Consider the following 22,424-nt stretch of genomic DNA (forward strand, 5'->3'; position numbering starts at 1 on the left):
TTAGATAATGTTTTATAAACTACAGATAATATGTAATACTTTTTTTTGATATTTAAAGTCCCCCCTCAATACTGTTCTGTTGTCCCATTTTTAATCAAACTTTCTAAATGGGATGTAAATCATGTTGAAATTATTTTGTTTTTATTTTCAGGCTGACCCTATGAATTCTTTAGTATAATTGCCAGATGAATCTGGCTGCTCTATACCCAATTCCCCACAGATCCCCAAATTGGAAGCATTGAATCCAGACTGACATTGAAATGGAAGTTTGATCTGTAGAGCCCAATAAAACTTTGTGGAAGGTTTTTATTTAGATTGGAGTTGAAGGTCATTCATTCACAGTTAATAACAAAATCAGAACAAATAAAATTTCATTTGGAGATCTTTCCATCTTGCTTTGCCTATAGACTTCGAACGGATCATTTTGTAAATCAGACATTGATAAATGTAGTGATATTTTTTGTTTGTGCATTTTCAATTTTATTTTTGGCTGTATAATTGCTGGAAACATCTTTAATTTTGAGTTTGTATTTTTTGCAATTCTAATTGGTTTTAAAATGAAAAGACTAGAAAATGATAAATCAATATTTTGTATTGTAAGTCAAGCGAAGATGGGACTTATCTAAACATGTTATCCTATCAATGTTGAGATGCAGTAATATCTCTTGTTACCACCTAACTATGTATTTAATATGGGACTAAAGTTTTTTCCAAGCATATTTTCTTTTTTGTGCAGATTTTTGGATTGTGATATTGATGTAATGAGGGAACGAATCATCTTTGTCTCTGAATTAACATTAACTATCAGTTTTTAGTTAAACGTGAATTTGATTGAATGCTATCAGGATAACTGACATTGCTTAACCTTGAAATAACATCTTTTAATTGCTTAAAAAGAAGAAATTGAAGTACCTATTTTTATTTTACAGGACGCTTGGGCCTTAATTTTCCGCACCCTGGTACAGATAATCTTGTGGCATTAAATAACAGTAAGTATTATTCTTTCATGTGGTAATTTCTTATGTTGTGGGAATGTGGAGCATTTATCTTTATTCAGAAGGCTTTGAATAAAGGTATATTTTGCAATAATTAATCCACCGATCCATTTTACTTTGGACATATTGTATCATAACGTATATGATAAATTAAGCCCGTCTAACACTAAATTACCCATGTTGTTAATTTTGGCAAGGAATAAATGCAATGCCTCTGTATTGTGTGTACAGTCCATTTTAGTTGAACAATTTTGTACAGCAATTACAGATTTGAAAAAAAAATATTTGATCTTTTTAATTTCTGGAGCGCAAGCATAGTGTTGTGGGCCAAAGGGACTGGTTTCCAGAGGGCTAGTATGGACATTGAGGGCCGAATGGATTCTTGGGCTGGCAGCTCAGTCACTGAGACCACTCACACTCTCTCACACTCCCACTCACACTCACGCACACACACGCACACTCACACTCACACACACATATCCACACACACTCACTCACACAGACACTCACGCACACGCACACACATGCGCGCACACACACACACACACACACTCACAGACTCACACACCATATATATAAGTAAGTAAGTTTATTGGCCAAGTATTCACATACAAGGAATTTGCCTTGGTGCTCTGCCCACAAGTAACAACATGACATACAGTGACAGTTACGAATGACTCAGAAAACACTAAACATTAATAAGAATAAATGGCAGTAAACTTTCTTGAATACTCTCACGGCTGAGCGCGGCCTCTCCACTTTGGGGCTTCCGCAATCGGGGCCTGCTCAGCGGAGGGGGACTGAGTAAGATGGCCAAAAATCATAGCGATATATGGTAGCATTTTTTCTAAAATCAATATACAGCGCAGACAGGAAGTGGTCAAGATGAGACTTTTAATTATATAGATATGTAAACACGTAGCTTGTCGTCCAAATCAAGGATAATAGTTGGGGGAAGAGGGTTGAGGAAAATAACTTGGATATTATGCCCATGTTCTTGCAATGGTCTTTGTGTGGGTGTGTACTTTATGAAAACATATATATTTTTTCATAACTAATTGGTGGAAATGTATTAATACATACATAAAGGCTATGCAAAAGTGCTATAATAATAAGAGCTTACATTAATGTTTTAAACATAAGAAATCATTTGTCATTTACTGTCCCATGATGACACTGTTAAAATGTAATCATTTTTATCACTTCATCAAAGCAGCACTGGGCGTGTCTCTGCCCTCTCTGACAGTGCTGTTGGAGCCCCTGTGTATTATCTCTTATGGTTCTTATTATTTTGGAGGAAACTGCAACAGAGCAATGGTTGCTAAAATTATTTAATATGCTAGCTAATGCAGTCTGTCATTAGAGAAATACCCATCTTGGTGTCTACACCATCAGGCTGGAATTGTGATTAATCTGTGGTGCAAGAATCGTTGTAACAGTCCTAACAAGCTTTTATTCCACAAAAGTCTGAGAGGTAACCAGGACCCACGTAAATTCTGATTGATATCTGTTATACATATCCCCCAACTAATGCAGTTTTGGGTTTGGATTTGCTTGCAGCAGAAACCATCTGACACCATGAGGGTATTGGGGCAAGAGGAAGCTGCAATATCCCTCCAGTTTGCTGCACCATTCAATAAGATAATATCTAGTTTTCTGCCTCCTGTCCGTTTTCCAGTTCTGTTTTCCTTCATTGCATGAGTTATTTTAAGTCCAATTATGTTTTCTTCTCCCTGAATATAATGAGTCCTTTTGGAGAATTCCAAAGCTTCACAATTCCCTGAAGAAATTTCCTCTCATCACTTTATCTTGAGCCTATATTTGAGATTCGGCGGAAAGAATCTCTCATCATCTTTTTGGAATGCTTTATATTTTCGATGATTTGTACTTCCGGCTCTGATGGAGTAAGGGCAATCCCTTCTCTATTCCGGCCTAATTCATTGCATTCTACTTTCTTGCTGTGATCTCTGGAATGACTGAATACCCCAATGAACACTGTTCCTGGGCTACTTGCATCTTAATTCTTCTGCTTTTCCTGAAAATATAATTGTTCTTTCAAATTACTTCGGGGAAAATATAATTATTTTGACATCAAATTGTTTTCTTGCTTTTGCCTGGTTTAAAATTTCAATCTCTCACTCTAGCCTACACTAGAATTCTATTACCTTCAGAAGAATCTCTTGAAAGAATGATTAGAAACCCGCTGAAGAACTTAAATTAAAAATGCAACTAGCAATTTCTGGTGTGTCCCAAGGGATTGTATTTGGACTTGTATTCCACTTCTTTGTGATAGAAATTAATTTCCTCTAACGTAATGGGACTTATCATTTTTCACTTCAAATGAACATTAAGTTGACTGCAATTGCTCAAAAAGAAAACTAATCACCTGCAGTGTTTAATGGGGTTTCTGCCCTTTACTGGTGAAAGAATTGTTCAGTAATGGAAACTGTTCACGCAGGCCTCTTTGTTCCACAGAGATGAGACTTGAGAGAATATTTTTTTTTTCTTGGACAATTTGCGACGGTAATCATGACAAATCAGACAAAGTATGTATTTTGTAGAAGAAGGGAACGTTTTCAGTCCATCTTGTTTATCTATGAGTGATGAGAAATGGTAAATTAGTAATATGTGTAGGAAGGAACTGCAGTTACTGATCTACACTGAAGGTAGACACCAAATGCTGGAGTAACTAAAGGGCCTGTCCCACTGCGGCGACCTAATCCGCGAGTTCTGGCGAGTTTGCCATAGACTCATACTTGCAGCATGGTTGACACGAGGTCCTAGGAGGTCTTTGTAACTCTCCTTCATGCTCGAGAGTGGTCCCCGCACACTCGAGGCCTCAGCTAGGTCACAGCGTATTTTTCAACATGTTGAAAAATGCCCGCGAGTAAAAAAAGGTCGCCATGGAAAAAATCTATACTTTTTTTATTCGTAAGTTTAGTCGAGGTAGGTTGTAGTAGGTCGGCATGTCATTCGTAGGTAATCAAGGGTAGTCGAAGGTAATCAAAGGTAGTCGAAGGCAGTTGTAGGTAGTCTTCATCATAGTCGAAGGGAGTCTTCAACGAGGTCAAAGGAGATCGTCTTCACTCTCCACTATTCGGTGTCAAATTTTCCCGAAGCTAGACTTCAACATAGTCGAAGGAGGTCTTCAACATGACATTTTTTTTCAAACTCTCCTATACTCTTCTAAACTCGCCAATTAGGTTGCCGCAGTGGGACAGCCCCTTACAGGCAGCATATCTGGATAGAATGAATGGGTGATGTTTTGGGTCAAGACCGCTTCTTCAGAAATTAGTAATACTTCCACTGATAGTTCAAATTATATTCCTTGAAGTCTGGGAATTACTAAACTTTTCTTTGGAAAAGCAATATTCCCCAGAGAATATGCTTATTCCATGATGAGCCCCGTGGTTTGTTTTCCCATTTGGCCAGAGGCTTGAAACCAGTCGTAAATCCCTGACTCATTATGCCATTCTCCCCATGGTGTCTTCACTCTCCAATTGGTAGTTGTATCTTAGCCCATCTTGGCCTGATGGCTCTTGTCTTTTTAATTTACTCTGTTTCCCCTATGGATCTTCTTAACATTAACAGTAATTCATAGCATTGAGTCCTCCTAGTAACCATCTCCCTGGTTGATTGTGCATGCTTCTTTAAATATGATTCTATGATGTACTTTATTGCAATTCAAGTTGTCAGTCCATTTCAGAATATAGTCTTTTAACTTTTCTCCAAAATGTGTTTATTACTGCTGAAGATATTTACAGACTTGGAAATTTAAAACCTATTTCAGACATTGTGATTCATTAACTTAACGGATAAAGGAGCCAAACAAGTCTGAAGAAGGGTCTCGACCCGAAACGTCACCTGTTCCTTCTCTCCATAGATGCTGCCTCACCCGCTGAGTTCCTCCAGCATTTTTGTCTACCTTCGATTTTTCCAGCAGCTGCAGTTCATTCTTAAACAGTTAAACATAACCGTCGCATGTGGCTTATTTCACTTCAAAACAATCTCAATGTAATTTCCTTCCCAAATACAGGAGTCAGACTATACTTGCAAGCTTGGGTTTGAAATCAGAACTTGTACTACCAGAATTGGACCCTTCATGGGACTGCTTGAACCATCGATTGAGCGTCCTTTGACATGAAACCTGTATCCAAACCATCTTTTGATTTTGTTTAGCTCCATATTGCTCAATAAAAGGGGAAACAGTGTAAGGCAAACACATCGATTAGCATCATCAATTTGACAATGATTTATTAATTAGTCATGTGTAGTAATTGGACCTAGAGCAATATGGCATGTTCCTATTTTAGCATACAGATATATTCCTGACTTTCAAGAAACATAGCTAAATTGTAGAAAATCAGACTGTGCAGCAAATGAGTACGCATAATTTGGATCCTACTCTCTGTCATAAAATCTTGTTGCTATGATTCAGCGTGTACTATTTTGCTTGAGCACTACTTCAGTTATGTTATAGTTTGAGCATAGACTGGATCCAGTCATATTGGCATATACCATTGGCATTTACCAGATACCATATCTCTATCGAAATGTGACTTTTGTGCTTAAAAATAAAGCTCAATTTTATAGTCCATAGCAATAGTGAGCAATGCCTTAAATTAGATTATTGCTTTAAATTCTGTTTAAATCCCGTGAAAGACAATTGCCAATCATGATGTTTTAATTCAGGAACAATTATTTATTTTTTAATGGTAAATTAGACCATAGACTAACAAACTATTCTTGAGATACTGGCGACTTAGTTGATTCAATTTGTATTGTGGCTCTATCTGAGCTGATTTGCTCAAGATAATATGGAAACCATTGTGAATTGTGCAGTCATCAATAACTTTAAGGTCAATATTTGGGTCCCCGGTGACACATGGAACTACAGATGCTTGAATCAAGCAAGACGCAAAGTGCTGGAGGAACTCAGCGGATCAAGCAGCATCTGTGTATTGCTTCTGGGTCTCTGGTTTTGCATTCTACCTACATGTTAAAACAGAAACAAAAAAATGTTTTTCTCTTTCTGTCTTTAATACAGAATCTTGGATATTTAGCTTCTGGATGGGTGAATATTTCACGTTCCCCATAACCATTTGCGTGCCTTTTAAACTTTTTGCTTTCTTGAGTATTCACTCAGTTTTCACTTCATTTGTATGTTTGAGGTTTTCTGCTGTTCTCGTCTTTAGAATGACTGAATTTCTTCGACACAGCCAAACTAAGTGAGCATCTTGATCCTTATATTGCGGTTATCAATGGTTCTGTTATTCATGCCTGTCTTTACCATCTGGCCTGAACTTAGTTTCTTGCATTTAGTAGTTGTATGTCCACTTGCTTAGTTTTCTCCTTCTGTTACAACCTTGAATAAGACGTCATTCCTTTATGTAGTTTGACATTTCTGCGAAAGAGGATGACAAATTTTATTAAGATAAAACACAATTTATAACCTTTGTAATATTGTTGTCCTGTTGTGTCACCATGACTATCTTCGAATGTTGGAGTTGATTCATTTTATAGAAGCCTGTAACAATTGCATTGGTATTGATTTATTATAACGCGTGTCCTGAGATCCATTGTGTTGTGAGAACCATCTTCTATAGTATTTAATGTAGCAATGAGTTGCAAGCATGTGTTAGTTTAGGATAGACACAAAATACATAAATATATAGATACATAAACAATAGGTGCACGAGTGGGCCATTCGGCCCTTCGAGCCAGCACCATCATTCCATGTGATTATGGCTGATCATCCAAATCAGTACCCCATTCATGCTTTCTCCCCATACTCCTTGATTCCGCTAGCCCTAAGAGCTCTATCTAACGCTCTTTTGAATGCATCCAGTGAATTGCCCTCCACTGCCTTCTGAGGCAGGGATTTCCACAAATTCACAACTCTCTGGATGAAAATGTTTTTTCTCATCTCAGTTCTAAATGGCCTACCCCTTATTCTTAAACTGTGGCCCCTGGTTCTGGACTCCCCCAACATCGGGAACATATTTCCTGCATCTAGCGTGTCCAATCCATTAATATTTGTATATGTTTCTATAAGATTTCCTCTCATCCTTCTAAATTCCAGTGAGTATAAACCCAGTCACTCCATTCCTTCATCATATGACAGTCCCGCCATCCCTGGAATTAACCTCGTGAACCTACGCTGCACTCCCTCAATAGCAAGAATGTCCTTCCTCAAATTAGGAGACCAAAACTGCACACAATACTCCAGGTGTGGTCTCACCAGGGTCCTGTACAACTACAGGACCTCTTTGCTCCTATACTCAACTCCTCTCGTTATGAAGGCCAACATGCCATTCGCTTTCTTCACTAAATGCTAGTACCTGCATGCTTACTTTCAATGACTGATATACAAGGACACCCAGGTCTCGTTGTACTTCCCCTTTTCTTAACCTGACACCATTCAGATAATAATCTGCCTTCCTTGCCACCAAAGTGGATAACCTCACATTTATCCACATTATACTGCATCTGCCATGCATCTGCCCACTCACCCAACTTGACCAAGTCACCTTGCATCCTCATAGCATCCTCCTCACAGTTCACACTGCCACCCAGCTTTGTGTCATCTGTAAATTTGCTAGTGTTACTTTTAATTCCTTCATCTAAATAATTAATGTATATTGTAAATAGCTGCGGTCCCAGCATCGAGCCTTGCGGTACCCCACTAGTCACTGCCTGCCATTCTGAAAGGGACCCGTTAATCCTATTCTTTGTTTCCTGTCTGCCAACCAAATTTCTATCCATGTCAATACACTACCCCCAATACCATGTGCTCTAATTTTGCTCATTAATCTGCTGTGTAGGACATGATCAAAGGCTTTCTGAAAGTCCAGGAACACTACATTTACTGGTTCTCCCATGTCCATTTTACTTGTTACATCCTCAAAAATTCCAGAAGATTAGTCAAGCATGATTTCCCCTTCGTAAATCATGCTGACTCGGACCGATCCTGTTACTGCTATCCAAATGTGCCCCTATTTCATCTTTTATAATTCACTCAAGCATCTTCCTCACCACTGATGTCAGACTAACTGGGCTAACTGGAAGCAGGTAGGGAGACTGACAAAAACCTCCGGGAACCGCACGGAAACCTTGGGTGGGGCGCAAAGTCTCCAGAGGTTTCCGTTCAGGTTTCCTAAGTGGGACAGGGGCATGAATCTATGGAACATTGGAAAATGATCACCAATGCATCCATGACTTCTAGAGCCACCTACTAGAATACCCTGGGATGCAGACCATCAGGCCCTGGGAATTTATCAGCCTTCAGTCCCATCAGTCTACCCAACACAATTTCCTGATTAATGTGGATTTCCTTCAGTTCCTCCATCACCCTAGGTCCTCTGTCCCCTAGTACATCTGGGAGACTGATTGTGTCCTCCTTAGTGAAGACAAAACCAAAATACCTGTTCAACTCGTTTGCCATTTCCTTGTTCCCCATAATAAATCAATCTGTTTCTGTCTTCAAAGGACCCACATTTGTCTTAACTCATTTTTTTTCTCTTCACATACTGTACCTGAAGAAGCGTTTACTATCCTCCTTTATATTCTTGGCTAGCTTTCCTTCGTACTTCATCTTTTCTCCCCGTATTGCCTATTTGGTTACCTTCTGTTGATCTTTAAAAGTTTCACAATCCTTTGGCTTCCTGCTCATCCTTTCGATGTTATACGTCTTCTCTTTTATTTATTTTTATACTGCCCTTGTCAGCCACGTTTGCCTATTACTCTCCTTAGAATCTTTCTTCTTCAGTGGAATGAAATGATCCTGTATCTTCTGGATTATTACCAGAAATACCTGCTATTGCTATTCCACCGTCATCCCTGCCAGGGTCCCTTTCCAGTCAACTTTGGCCAGCTCCTCCCTCATGCCTCCATAGTCGCCCTTGTTCAACTGCAATACTGACACTTCGACCTTCTCCCTCTCAATTTAAAGGTTAAAACGTATCGTATTATGATCACTAGCCCCTAATGGTTCCTTTACCTTGAGTTCCCTTATCAAAATGCAATACTGAATGCTAAAACTAAGCATTAGCTGATATCCAATGTAACTCTCTGGATAAAAGGAATGGGTGACGTTTTGGGCCGAGACCCTTCTTCAGACTGCATCAGGGGAGATACAGAGATAAGGAAATGTGAGGTGTGAAAATGAGACAAAGGGGATGGAGATCAAGGAAAATGTAGAATGGATCATTGTTAGCTAGGAGTTTGGCTTGTTATCACTGAACCTATTTTGTGTTTTTTTTTTTAAAAGACATGATTTAGAAAAAGCAATACTGAATGCTAAAACTAAGCATTAGCTGATATCCAATGTATTGAAAAAACCTTGAATCCAACTCAGCGTAACTTCAGGCACAATGAAATGCTTGAGTAGATAAAGCTGGGAATTGGATGTTGATTGTGTGTGTGTGTGTGTGTGCGATCCTTGAATCATAATTAATGAAGGAGGAAATTATTATAAATAATTCAGCAACTTTTCATTAATGAGTTACTGTTTGCCGGGCCTGATTATTGAATGCTGCTGATGAAATCCTTTCAATTCCATTGTTTTTTTAAATAACTTTTAAATAATTGAAGGTTAACGTTTGACGGCACTGGCCTGGCACTCGCAGGAGTTTAGAAGGACGAGGGTGGATCTCATTGAAACTTACTGAATAGTGAACGGCTTGGATAGAGTGGATGTGGAGAGAGAGGATGTTTCCACTAGTGGCAGAGTCTAGGGCTAGAGGTCGTAAGCTCAGAATTAAAGGACGTTCCTTGAAGAAGGAGATGAGGAGAAATGTATTTTGTCAGAGGGTGTTGAATCTGTGGAAGGCAGGAGAATGGGGTTAGGAGGGAGAGATAGATCTGTCATGATTGCATGACGGAGTAGATTTGATGGGCCGAATGGCCTAATTCTGCACCTATCTAGTGTGATTGGAAAATAAAGCTATAAAGATGACAATCTTTAAATTTTATTGAACCTAATTTTCAACAGTAATGAAGCAAATGTCCAGATGTTTTCTACATTTTTTTCAAAAATAGATTTGAGATATTTTCGCCACAATTATCTCTCTATTCCCACTCCATTCCCACTCCATCACTGAGATAGCATGACACTGAGCCAAGTGGAATAGAAATGACCCCGTTGAATCTGAAACTAAGCGATATCAGTACTGCTGGAATTATGAGCATTAATTAACTTGTTGGCCAAGTTCCTGTGACAAGTTATCTTTGTGCTATGTCAGCGCAAGTTACATGCCTTCTTACTGAAATTAGTTGGTGCGATGTCCAGTTTCTTCTCCAGCCCTCTATTCGCTAAAATAAAAACCTAGCTTTGCATGGTATCAAGAGAAAGTGCTTCAAACCAATATGTCTCAGAAATAGAGGATGCAAAAAATAAGTTAATGAATTAACAATAATCTTATTTGTATTATTAGGTTAGGATTATTACATATGATGTACAAATGTATTTATGCAATCATCTGGACATGTACTGATATGTATTTATTTTTAGACAAAAACTGGCAGACAGCATATTCATGTTCTGTAGATAAAGATTTGCTAGTTAATTTAGTATGTACCGTGCAAATGCAACATTTATTTAGCCCCGCTTTAGTATTCACACTGCGTTCTGAAAATGGATGCCCTACGTTTAGTATATATACATTTCAGATCCATTGGATTTCTGCCTTTTTACTTATACTTTCAGTTGCTAGATATATACAATCCTTTTTTGAAAATAGATTTCTGGGCTTTATTGGAATGAGAATTAAGTATCAAAAATTTGCTGATGATACAAAACTTGTGAAACTGAGGTGACTGCAAAGGACACATTCAGGCAATTAAACAAATAAAAGTTGCAATTTACAGTAAAGAAGTGAGAAATAGTCATCGTGAGAGGAAAACCTGTAATGCAAAAATGGATACCAGTGGTGAGCTAGGATAGAATGCAGATGAACCCTGGGTTCTAAATTTCATTGAATGCCTGAGCAAGTAGTTTAAATAGAAAATGCAAGCTTATTTTTATTTTTATTATTTTTATGGCCATGGAGTAAAATAAAGTAGTAGTGATAAATTATGATATATTCCTTTGTCGAATGTGGCTCTTGCTGACGACTGAAGATGGTTCTGAATGGAATTGCTCTTCTATAGCATGTGCCCTGTCAAACATGAAACCTGCTGACAGATTTGGATCTCCAAATTTGACTGTGATGCTGTCTGAATGTAATGCGCATTTAGAAGTTGTTAAAAACCGGCTACTGCTTTTGAGGCTGGTAAGGGTCTGGTCCCATCATTGTTAGCTGGCAAAATGGCAATACCAAGGATGGATATGTTTATGTACAGTCTCTTAAGGCATATTTAATGTACTCAAAAATATGGGCCATTTATTTCTTTAGTCTGGATGTCCTTACGAAGAGACCGGCAGTTTAATTTTTCTGCAAGAGGTTTGGAAAAGTAGTGGTCAGAGGATTTTGCTGTGCAGAATGCTTCACAACAGAATGGCTCTTACAGTGAGATTTAGTTCAGTATTGCTAACGGAAGGAGCAATGAGGGCTGATTGCACTTATTATACACTGCAGAATGCATTGTTCTGTGGTTGTTTACTGTAGTCACGTGTGGCCAGAAACCTCCCCCATTTTTTACATTTATCCCAGAGATAATTATGCACTCACTATGCTTTGAGTTGTGGAATTCATTTAGCTCCTGGAATTTTGCTTTTTTATTTATGCCTTAATTTCTTCCTTATTCCAAGTGTTGTTTCCATCAGTGATGCAACAGTGTTTAAGAAGGAACTGCAGATGCTGGAAAATCTAACGTAGACAAAAATGCTGGAGAAACTCAGCGGGTGCAGCATCTATGGAGCGAAGGAAATAGGCAAAGTTTTGGGCCGAAACCCTTCTTCAGACTGATGTGAGCGTGGGGGGGCAGGAAGAAGAAAGGAAGAGGAGGAGCCAGTGGGCTGAGGGAGAGCTGAGAAGGGGAGGAGGCAGTAGGGACTACCTGAAATTAGAGAAGTCAATGTTCATACCGCTGGGGTACAAACTGCCTAAGCGAAATATGAGGTGCTGCTCCTCCAATTTCTGGTGGTCCTCACTCTGACCATGGGGGAGGCCCAGGACAGAAAGGTCGGATTCGGAATGGGAGGGGGAGTTGAAGTGCTGAGCCACCGGGAGATCAGGTTGGTGTGTTCTATTGATGCATTATATACAAATATAGTTTCTTATTTAGGTTTTGATTTTATCAGGAAGCATCACCACTTATGCCTACAGAAACCTTAACAGCAAAGGTAATATTCTTATTATGTACGTTGTACATAATTCAATCAGCCCAATTGTACATATACAAGGTGAATGCTATGGAGCTGCTTCCCCTTCCTTTCTTGACAGTGCCCTGCTGAGATGTTGTGTGCATTCTGTGCAACTTCAGTCTCTCTGTTGCATTACCTACTCATTGACCTCAGAAAAACTGTAACTGTCGCATGACTGCCGCCATGCAAAATTAATCATTATTGTCTCACTTTTTAGATCTGTCCCTCAAAACTGGGAAAATACCATTATCTCTTTTCCCTCCCAAAGGTTTGCACTTGTGGGTTAAGTGAATGATGTACTTTACCCTGAGCTCAATTTGCCCAAATCCTGTAGAGCTACTAAAAATCTTTTTTTTCTTCTTCTTTTTTAATCGCTTTTTAGTGTTTGTGAACACATAATTATCTCTGCCACCTTTCTAACCATTCATTTAACTGAAATAGCTTACACTCCATGTTTGTCAATTTTTTTGCTTTGGCGATATCAGCAAATTTCACGTTTATGTGGAAATGGATACAGTGGAAGTCAATAGTTGGCTGCACTTTTACAGAAGAAAGTTAGACCCAGCACTGCGCCCAGAATAACCAACCTCTGACCCTGCTTTCCATCTCCAACTCTGCTCAATTACCGTAACTCACTCTGGATCTTGTCTGTCAACCAACTTTTTATCCATCTGCAATATATACTGATTGTTCCAATATTTGTAACAAACCTCTTGGGTATTGTCATCTTAACATTTATGAAAATTTGTATGGATTATATTCCATATAACCATATAACAATTACAGCACGGAAACAGGCCATCTCAGCCCTTCTAGTCCGTGCCAAACACTTATTCTCACCTAGTCCCATCTACCTGCACTCAGACCATAACCCTCCATTCCTTTCCCATCCATATACCCATCCAATTTATTTGTAATTGATAAAATCGAACCTGCCTCCACCACCTCCACTGGAAGCTCATTCCACACAGCTACCACTCTCTGAGTAAAGAAGTTCCCCCTCATGTTACCCCTAAACTTCTGTCCCTTATCCATGGCAGCCCCCTTTTTTTTGTTTGAGCCAATTTTTATTCAAATATTTGGGGCCAGATCTTCCAGTGGGTCACCAAAACTAACTATTTGTCTGACCCTGATATCCCATTTACCATCTTACTTTAGGAACCAGTTTCCAGGCAGTCAGTGCACTGCAGTGCAGTGCAGCCCAGCACAAATTGTCACTCAATCTCCCTAATAATTTTGAGTGTCAGTGAGATGATGCCCCCTGTCTTACTGACTATCAATCCGGTGACTTCTAAATTTGAAAAATATATGGTTGTGCACACTTAAAAACAATGAATAGAATTTAATGAGATGATCTGGAACTTGTTCTGTGACGAGCTGTTTCTTCACATGGTTTTCAATGGTTGCTACACTTGTGTCTGCCCGAGCCAAAATATTTTCCATTGGAGTCCAATAGTACAGCCGACACCTGTGGCAAATACTTAACTGGAGAGCAAGGTTGGATGTCACTCGGTGTATTCATGTGGTGTGGGTCGCTGCCCAGTCAGCACTAAAGGTCAGCAGATCTGAGCAGATTTCTTCATGTGATATTTAACTTGAATGTTAGATTGATTTTGTCCACAACTTATGTTATCTATCTAACCTAAAATTGGGCTATCCATCTACTTTCTCAAGCGACGGTGTTACATTGGTCTATGTATCCAAAAATTCTAACCTCTACATATGTTGAGACCAGAATTTGCTTTCTCCATAACTTCCAAATAGTCTTCAGGAGTCATTGAGTGCTAATTCCTTTGGTTCAGAAAATGTCTGTGAAATGTAAATGGGAATAATATTGAATAATGAGGATCATCGCCGTGCCTTAAATGTCTTCCTGTACCTGCCCGTCACTCTTTCCAATTGTTGTACAAAACTATAGAATGTTGTCACATTCCCCGCTCCCCCAATTCTACATCCAAATCTGTTCCCACACAAGAGACTGCAGCAAAATGCAAACTGCCGGAGGAATACAGCGGGTCAGGCAGTACCTGGGGAGGTGAAAGGATAGTCTACATACAGCCCGGCATGAGGACTCCTTAGGATCTGACGCAGGGTCACAAACTGAGATGTTGCTATCCCTTTATCTCCATGGAGCATTCTCCCCTATAACCATCAATATCTTTAAACCCTTCCAATATTTTGAAGGCATTGGACCTGACCCTTCATACAACTTGTCTTCTGTTGTGCCTTTGTTGGCAAGGGCCATGGCTCTATTCTTTCGCAATCCCTTCCTAACTCCCTTTGCATGCTTTCTTTCATTGCTTCTTTTAAAAACATCTTTTGATGTCACGCTTTTAAAGCCTCCGCAAATCTACCCACGAGATACAGGGCTCGGATCTTTTTCTTTGTTGAAGCATTTTGGGATGGTTTGCTGAATTGATGATCTGGTCACTCAATTTATTCTTGTCTGTTCCCTATGGATTATCCTACCAGAGATAGCATCTCAGCACAGGCAGAGATTTACTTGAATAGAACATTTTAATCTGAAAGAAGTTAAGGTTTGTTTTGAATGTTATTAATGCAAATAAAAGTTGTTTTGGCAATATGCACGCATACAGGCATAGTGAACAGAGGTCAGTCAATACATGATCAATTCACATAGATCTACAGAAACAGCTATTTCTACCTTTACGTGTCGGTGTTGGCTGGGACTTGGGATTACATGACAAAGCGGATAGTAGTGTAAAGTGAACTAGCCTGAAGATGGAACAGGCAAAGAGAAATTAGTGCGATCCAGAGGAAGGGTTAATGGAGATGACAGAATCATTTCCGTTTTCTACTTAACAATTTGAGATGGTTCCATTATCCCCATTTAGACTACAGTAAAATAAAATGATGTAAATTAAGTTTAAAGTAATGAATTCCTCTGTAACTTGTATGTTTGTGAACTACCAACATTGATCTCTGATGATCTTGCAATCATTTGTATTACTTAATGTAGCAGCCAGGAGGTCAAGGTTGATAAACAGTTTATGGGTGAACTACAGTCCTGCTTCTCTGAGTATGGAGTTAAATCAATTCAAAATTTATAACCCAGGGAAGTCCTAAGTAAAGAGCAGGAGATTGAATTGCATTGTTTTCCATGATGCAGGAGCCTGCAAGGGAAGAATCTGGTTTATGAGCTGATCATTGACCTATTCCACAGATCAGTGCTAATTGCATTTAAAATATTCTATAATACGGTAAGTTTATCTTTGAAAGCACACCCTGCTCAAGAATAATCCAAAAGTACATTGGTTTACTTTTTATCACTCAAGACCCATGTTAGATTTGAACTAAATTGATTATTATGATGAATCACGTTTAAATATGTGAAATCAAATGATGCAGGGCTCTCATTTAGTAAATTGTTTGTGGAATACCCAAATGAATTATAAGATTATAATTCCTTTCTATATGTTAGAATACATTTGTCTCATTGGTGAAACCCTTTCTGGATTACCTTAAAAATCTGGCCAATGTTCACGGAATTAAAATTTCTCAGTGAAATCTTGGGTACTTAAATCATTCTGAGATGGAAAGGTAACCAGCAAGGGTGGTGCTTTGTACAGGTACCAATAGCGCTGTTACCTTATGAACAAATATTAATTTAAGGGTAAAATGTGCTTGCAAAGCCTTAAAGATTGCAAAGTCTGGGTTCCTTGCATTGATACAGCAAAGGTGTAGGAGTGAGCTGCTGAATACATACCTTGAATGATGAGGCAAGAACCATTGCTTTAGGTTGCTAGGGATACGGGACCTGTACACACCTGCACAAGCAACTTGGATTGATATCATCACAAGAAGATATTAGTGACATTCAGGAGTATTTACATTAATTTTTAAATGTGTCTTTGCCCAATTTTAACATAGTGCTATTCTGAATAATTATAAAATTGATTTAATCAAGATAAGTCCATTTTGTTTTAGGTCTTATTTTCAAGTTCAAAGTTGTTTCATTCTGTAGTAAGATTTAAAGTTAATTCCACAGAAATTATGATGGCACAAGAGATCGAGGACAGGATTTCTCTAATATAATGGCCCTGTCCCACGGTACGAGTTCATTCCAAGAGCTCTCCCGAGTTTAAAAAAAATCAAACTCATGGTAAGCACGGAGAATGAACATGTTGAAAAATGTCCACGAGAGCCCCGAATACCAACGAGTGGCCATTACCGTAAATCTCCGAGTTCGAATCAGGGCAAACTCATGAGAGCTCTTGGAATGAACTCATACTGTGGGACAGGGCCATTACGTATTTGTTTAGTTGCACACTCGATCATTTTTAGGCTAGCTGGAAGAAGCACACGTGAATATTTGAGAAATTTCTTTAATAGAGGAAAACAATTGTAGCCGTGCTGACAGCCTCTGCTAACACAGTTTATTTGTTGCATTTGACAAACCATTTGACAAAGCAGCTCCAACATTATTTTGATGAGAGAGGTTAAAATGTACGGGGAAAAATATTTTTCCTGTATTTCTGTGACACTTCCAAAAAGTACCCGAGCTGAGCCACAGGTAGTTTTGACAATGAACAGCTTCGTGTCACTTGAATTTTGTGCACATTTCATAAAAAGATTTGCAATGTTTAATACGTGACAGGACTACCAATTTTTTCTTTGTTTACATGCAGCAAGGACATTTGGGCGAAGAAGAGGTAAAGTAATTTTTAATACTCAAGTGTTTGCTTTTCCAATCAAATAACATTTCAGTGCTATACTGGACTGATTAACAGTTTCCAGTTGCTTTTATTAACTTTTGGTGAATTGGTGCAATTTTGATTTACTTTCTTGCCCTCTTGGAATGACCTTAAAAGCTAAAGTGAGCATCAAATGGTTTGAAGGTAGACAAAAATGCTGGAGAAACTCAGTGGGTGAGGCAGCATCTATGGAGCAAAGGAAATAGACAACTTTTCGGGTCGAACCCTTCTTCCGCTCCATAGATGCTGCCTCGCCCACTGAGTTTCACCAGCATTTTTGTCTACCTTCGATTTTCCAGCATCTGCAGTTCCTTCTTAAACATCGAATGATTTGATGTCAGTTGGCTCCATTTTCTTTTCATTGTTTTGAAAATTCCTTCATAAATTCTGGTAGAATTAATTTGTTTTTTTTTAAGATTGTAGAATCTAATGGGTTTTTAATTGTAGGTCAAGGAATATTATTCATTAATAGTTTGAGGACAATTCTGAGATCTCCTTTGAGTCTAGTATTTTGTTTGACGTAGATGCACTTAATTTTATTGTTTTAAGTTTTTTTTTAAGATTCCAGTCATGGTGTCCAGGGGAGGTGTTGAGTGCAAATCAAGTGCTTCCTTGCAGAGGAGAGACCGGATCCATTATAGAATATCCCACGTCTCCTGTGTATCTTTTAAAAGCTTTATTGCCTGCCTGCCTTCTCCTTCTGGACAGTGTGAGTGGCAGAGGGGAAACCAGAAAAAACATTTGGGAGGAGACACAAGACTACAGATGTTAGAATCTGGAGCATCAAAAAATTCTGCTGGAGGAACCCGGCAAGTCGGGCAGCAACTGCAGGGGGGAATGGACAACACAAAATGCCCAACTGGCCATTTCCCATGACAGATGCTGCCTTGACCTGCTGTGTACCTCCAGCACCTTGTTTATTGTAAGGTAATTTTGAACGTGGAGAGGAATTAGTATAAATGTTCCCTGTATTTTTCCCCTGAATTCTCTCATTTGCATTCAGCTGGGAGGGCATAATGGTTTGCAAGATGTGCGTGTCACCATATTTACTGCTGCTCAGGGATACATTCCATCTCTCCTACAGTAATATGTGCGTCTGCACATACAGTAGTTGCCTTGTTGGTTATTCACGACAAGCCACCTAATTGACTACCCTGATATGCTACTACTTTAATGCACTTGCCAAAATTATTTAATCGAGTTACTGCTGTGTCTTCAGTAATCTTGATTGAACTTGTATATAAAGGTTACATTAAAATATATACGATATTATATAATCTTTAAAAGTCATTCTTTACTGCAGAAAGCATTAAGGTAGATAGCTTGGATCAAGAATCTGTGCTTGATGCTCTATTTATAAAAGGATACAAATTTCCTTTCCAGTGATCATGTGTTCAAGTCGGACTTTTTGCTTAGTTATGTTGGATATAAAGGTTTGTGCTAAATTTATTTTTTCTGGTTTGGAGTTGGGACTAGGAGGCATAAAGATTAGAGCTAGACCTTTCAGAAGTTAAGAAACACTTCCAAACACACATGGTAGTAGAAGTTTAGAAAACTGAACTGCCAGCAACAACCAATTCTGGATCAATTGTTACATTTAAATCTGGGAGGAATATTTGTCAACCAAAGTCATAGGCATATAGTAAGTGGTCACAGAACCGTGGAGATCTTAACGATCCGAAAAACTGGCATGAATGGCTGAATAACAAACACCTGTTCACATTTGTAGGCCAATAGATAACCAGCATTTTAGAACCTTGTATATTTGTCAAGTTTTATTCTATTGTTAAAAATAATTAAGATTTTTTTTGGCTTGGATATGGCTCTTAAAAAGCTCCCCCACCCCACTGGAGATCTTGGTTCTCTAATCCGTAGAATATGTTAACTGCCAACTTGATTTAAGAGAACAAGATATTGCATCTCTGGCATTGGGCAGTAGCATATTTGAACCCTCTTGCTGGGTATCAATCTGGAACAAGATGCTACTTTGGTGATCAATGGAAGCCTAGCTAAGATCCATCTAGTTGACCTTGTGAAAGTAGATGAGATTTGAGACTTTGAAGGATATTCATCTATTATTAAGCTCTTTTCTAAAATTATCTATTTTTCAATGGAGAAAACACGCATCCGGTGGATAAAGTGTCAATTTGAATTGATAAATTTTAATACTTGTTTGTGAAAGAGTTTACTTTAGGGATGCAGTGTGGAACAGGCACTTTGGCCCACTGAGTCCACACCAAATATAATCACCTGTATACTAGCTCTATCCCACACACTAGGGATAGTTTACAGAAGCCAATTAACCTGCAAACCTGCATGTCTTTGGAATGTGGGAGGAAACCGGAGCATCCGGAAGAAACCCATGTAGTCACAGGGAGAACATGCAAACTCTATACTGACAGCACCCGTAGTCAGGATTGAACCTGGGTCTCTGGCGCTGTAAGGCTGCAACTCTACCTCTGCGCCACCGTGCTGCCCATATGTCCACCAATTGTCCAACAGAATTTTCATATCTCTCTGGTTTCTCACTTAAAATGGTGCTGGGGGTTAATACTTTAAATCTTAAAGCTCAGAATAAATTTGGAAATGGCTGTGAGGGCCTGATACAGTTCGGTAATGTTCCAAATGCTTGTTAGCACAATTTGCCTTTGGTAGCATGATTGAAATACTGAAAACTACTGCAACAAACCAACTGCTTGTGGAACCTGACACTGCAGTAAATGTGACTATTAAAACTGGTGCAAAGGGAAGTAATTGGAGCAGCATTTTTTTCCCTCTCTTAATTAATTGTTAACACTCATCAATTTTACCCAAGTGTCTGCAATAAATATAGGAGCGAGTTTTTAAATAGCTTCTAATATTACATGTAGTGGTTGGACTTAAAAGCCAGGAATTTTGATGTGGAAATGTCAATAGTTTATTGCATTTTTCACATGAAAGGGGAAACAGTTTTGCTTAACATTGTAAAGTTGAGTTTCGATTATAATTTTCGAACAGGTTTACAAGCACACATGCAGAACATTTTTGTCAGCAGTTCTTTATTATTTTTGGTGTAAATATTATGCCATTAAGCTTCTAAAGGCCATATTCATTAATTAATTTACATATTTTGATATTAGTATTTATCTAACAGTTAGTTGGATTTGAGAGCTTCATAAAGTGTGCATAGATGTCATGAAAGATGAATATATTAATTTTTCTTTCAAGAAGTTTGTTACAAAGGACCCTTCCTTGAATAGCATCTTCCGATCTCCTTGTAGGTAACCAGACTACTGAATCCAGAGTTTTGCAATTAACCAGCACAAAAATTGATGTATGGTTTCTTGCATCTTTCAGTTACAAGTTCAGCCCATTGGGGTTTGTTTGCTTTTCATGACGTGTGACAGTCAGCTGTGTTATTTTTAAAAGAATCAATTAATAGAAAATTATAAATCTGCATTTTGATTTTACCAACATTGTATTATATTTAAACATTGAGAGTAGTGTGTTAGAAATATTTATTAAGTGATATGGGTTGGAATTAAAAGTGTAATATATCCTATACCGTTACATCTTCATGCTGAATGTTAGCTAATTTGTGATGATGCAGAGTTTAGGTCTGTTGCAGAAATGGAAGACAATTCAAGTTTCAGAATAATGCTCAAGTTTGTTTTCACTGGATAGAAGTGTAAACTGTGTTTCAGGTCGATCTTCGCTCTTTCCTATTGAGGATGGTTTTCTTGATGATGGTCATGGTGACCAGTCTCTGACTTCAGGGTTAAACTCTCCAACTCGCTGTCAGAATGGTGAAAGGGTGGAACGCTATTCACGAAAAGTCTTTGTGGGAGGTCTCCCTCCAGACATTGATGAAGGTACAACAAATTATCTAGCAAATCGAAACCTCCTGAATTCCTTTTAACTGTTAGTTTTGCTGTTTTTCACTATGGTGTGGAAGTAATTTTGGTAGCTTTAACTTTTAATAAAACCCTATTATAATGTGTCCTGCAGATGAAATCACAGCTAGCTTTCGTCGATTTGGACCGTTGGTGGTGGATTGGCCTCACAAAGCTGAAAGCAAATCCTATTTCCCACCTAAAGGTAATGAACTAATTGAGCTCTTGAAAGATGCACGAACTCGCATTTCAAAATCCGACATTTGAATTTACTATACTTGCTATGCCCAATGTAACCAACTAAGTATTGTCATTTAGTTGAAATTATCCACTGGAAACGTAAGTATTGTCAATAGCAATGTTTATGGAAGGAAAGATGTTTGCATTCAGCTGTTCCCAAGTGTCTGCAAAGGTACGTCATCTCACCCTTTGTGCTGTGAGCTGACACCATCACCTAACAGGTGTTTCCAGCTCTGAATTAATACATGCTAGCTGTGTGTTTGTGTGTCCATCTGCGCCTCTTCCATATTCTGTTCCATGAGTGCATGCTATCTTTCTCACTTCTATTTTTTCTGTTTGCTCTTTGTTCCTCTCTCTCTCTCTCTCTCTCTCTCTCTCTCTCTCTCTCTCTCTCTCTCTCTCTTTTTTTTTTTTGCTTTCTTCCTTACTCTCGTTTATTTGCTCTTTCTTTCTCTTCCCCGCGCCATTTATCAACATTAATCTGGTGGAGGAGGGAAAGGGGCAGCTGGTACAAATGTAATACGTGGTTGGGGATTTTAATGATTTTTTTTTTTTCCTTGGTGATGGTTTTTTAGGAATCACTTCTAACTGAGATTTATCTGCTGACCACTGATATTTGGCTTGTATCATGTTATCAAATCTTCATTTGTGAAGTGAAATTGCATGTGAATCATTTGTCAAAAGAGCAGAGTAATTATTTGCTGGTGAGCATTTCCACTCCATGGTCTGAACTCATTACAAAATATTCTTAGACGTGGAAGGGTTTGGATGAGGATTTGCATTGAGCAATATGAGATTGAATTACAAAGTGGTATGTTATCCTGGTGATGAATGTGATGTGGAAAGCAATTTCCACCACAGTTACCAGTTGCCAGTGCTGCTAATTTAAAATAGAAGGTATGAATAGACATAATAGCTGGATTATTTATAACCAGGCTGAGTTGCTGTTAAGAGTCCATTAGAGGATTCGGTGGTCTGTGCTCAGTGTTTTATTAACATAGTTCCATGCATTCATTCAGAAAGTTGACTGATCGAGAGAAATATTTCAAAGATGATGACCAGTGATGGGGAATATATGTTATACATTTCAGAGATTTTGCTCAAAATCCAGGTGGTTTAGATTTTAAATGACAATGCTGGTGTTTTTAAACAAAAATGGTTTAAACATTTTCTCCCTGACTATAATTAATAACATTTATAATGTATCCGGCTGGTGTATTTGTAATGTGGACGAATAACCCCTCTTCTAATACCATAGTTTCACAAAATTTCAGGAAAGGGGTCTGGTATTGAAATC

General features: G+C 38.5%; 1 protein-coding gene across 4 annotated transcripts in view; it reads left to right on the plus strand.

Annotated features, from left to right (window-relative positions):
- cpeb3 (cytoplasmic polyadenylation element binding protein 3) overlaps positions 1-22,424 on the plus strand; it is a 90,952-nt gene that overhangs the window by 30,437 nt on the left and 38,091 nt on the right. For 3 of the 4 annotated variants that reach the window (XM_033033611.1, XM_033033610.1, XM_033033612.1), the window contains exons 4-7: positions 930-989; positions 16,950-16,973; positions 20,699-20,866; positions 21,003-21,092. In XM_033033611.1, coding sequence (XP_032889502.1) covers positions 930-989; positions 16,950-16,973; positions 20,699-20,866; positions 21,003-21,092 — 342 coding nt within the window. The remainder of the gene's footprint in view (positions 1-929; positions 990-16,949; positions 16,974-20,698; positions 20,867-21,002; positions 21,093-22,424) is intronic. The other variant, XM_033033613.1, reaches the window with a different exon arrangement.

The sequence above is a fragment of the Amblyraja radiata genome, chromosome 15, assembly GCF_010909765.2.
Source record: "Amblyraja radiata isolate CabotCenter1 chromosome 15, sAmbRad1.1.pri, whole genome shotgun sequence".
Classification (NCBI taxonomy): domain Eukaryota; kingdom Metazoa; phylum Chordata; class Chondrichthyes; order Rajiformes; family Rajidae; genus Amblyraja; species Amblyraja radiata.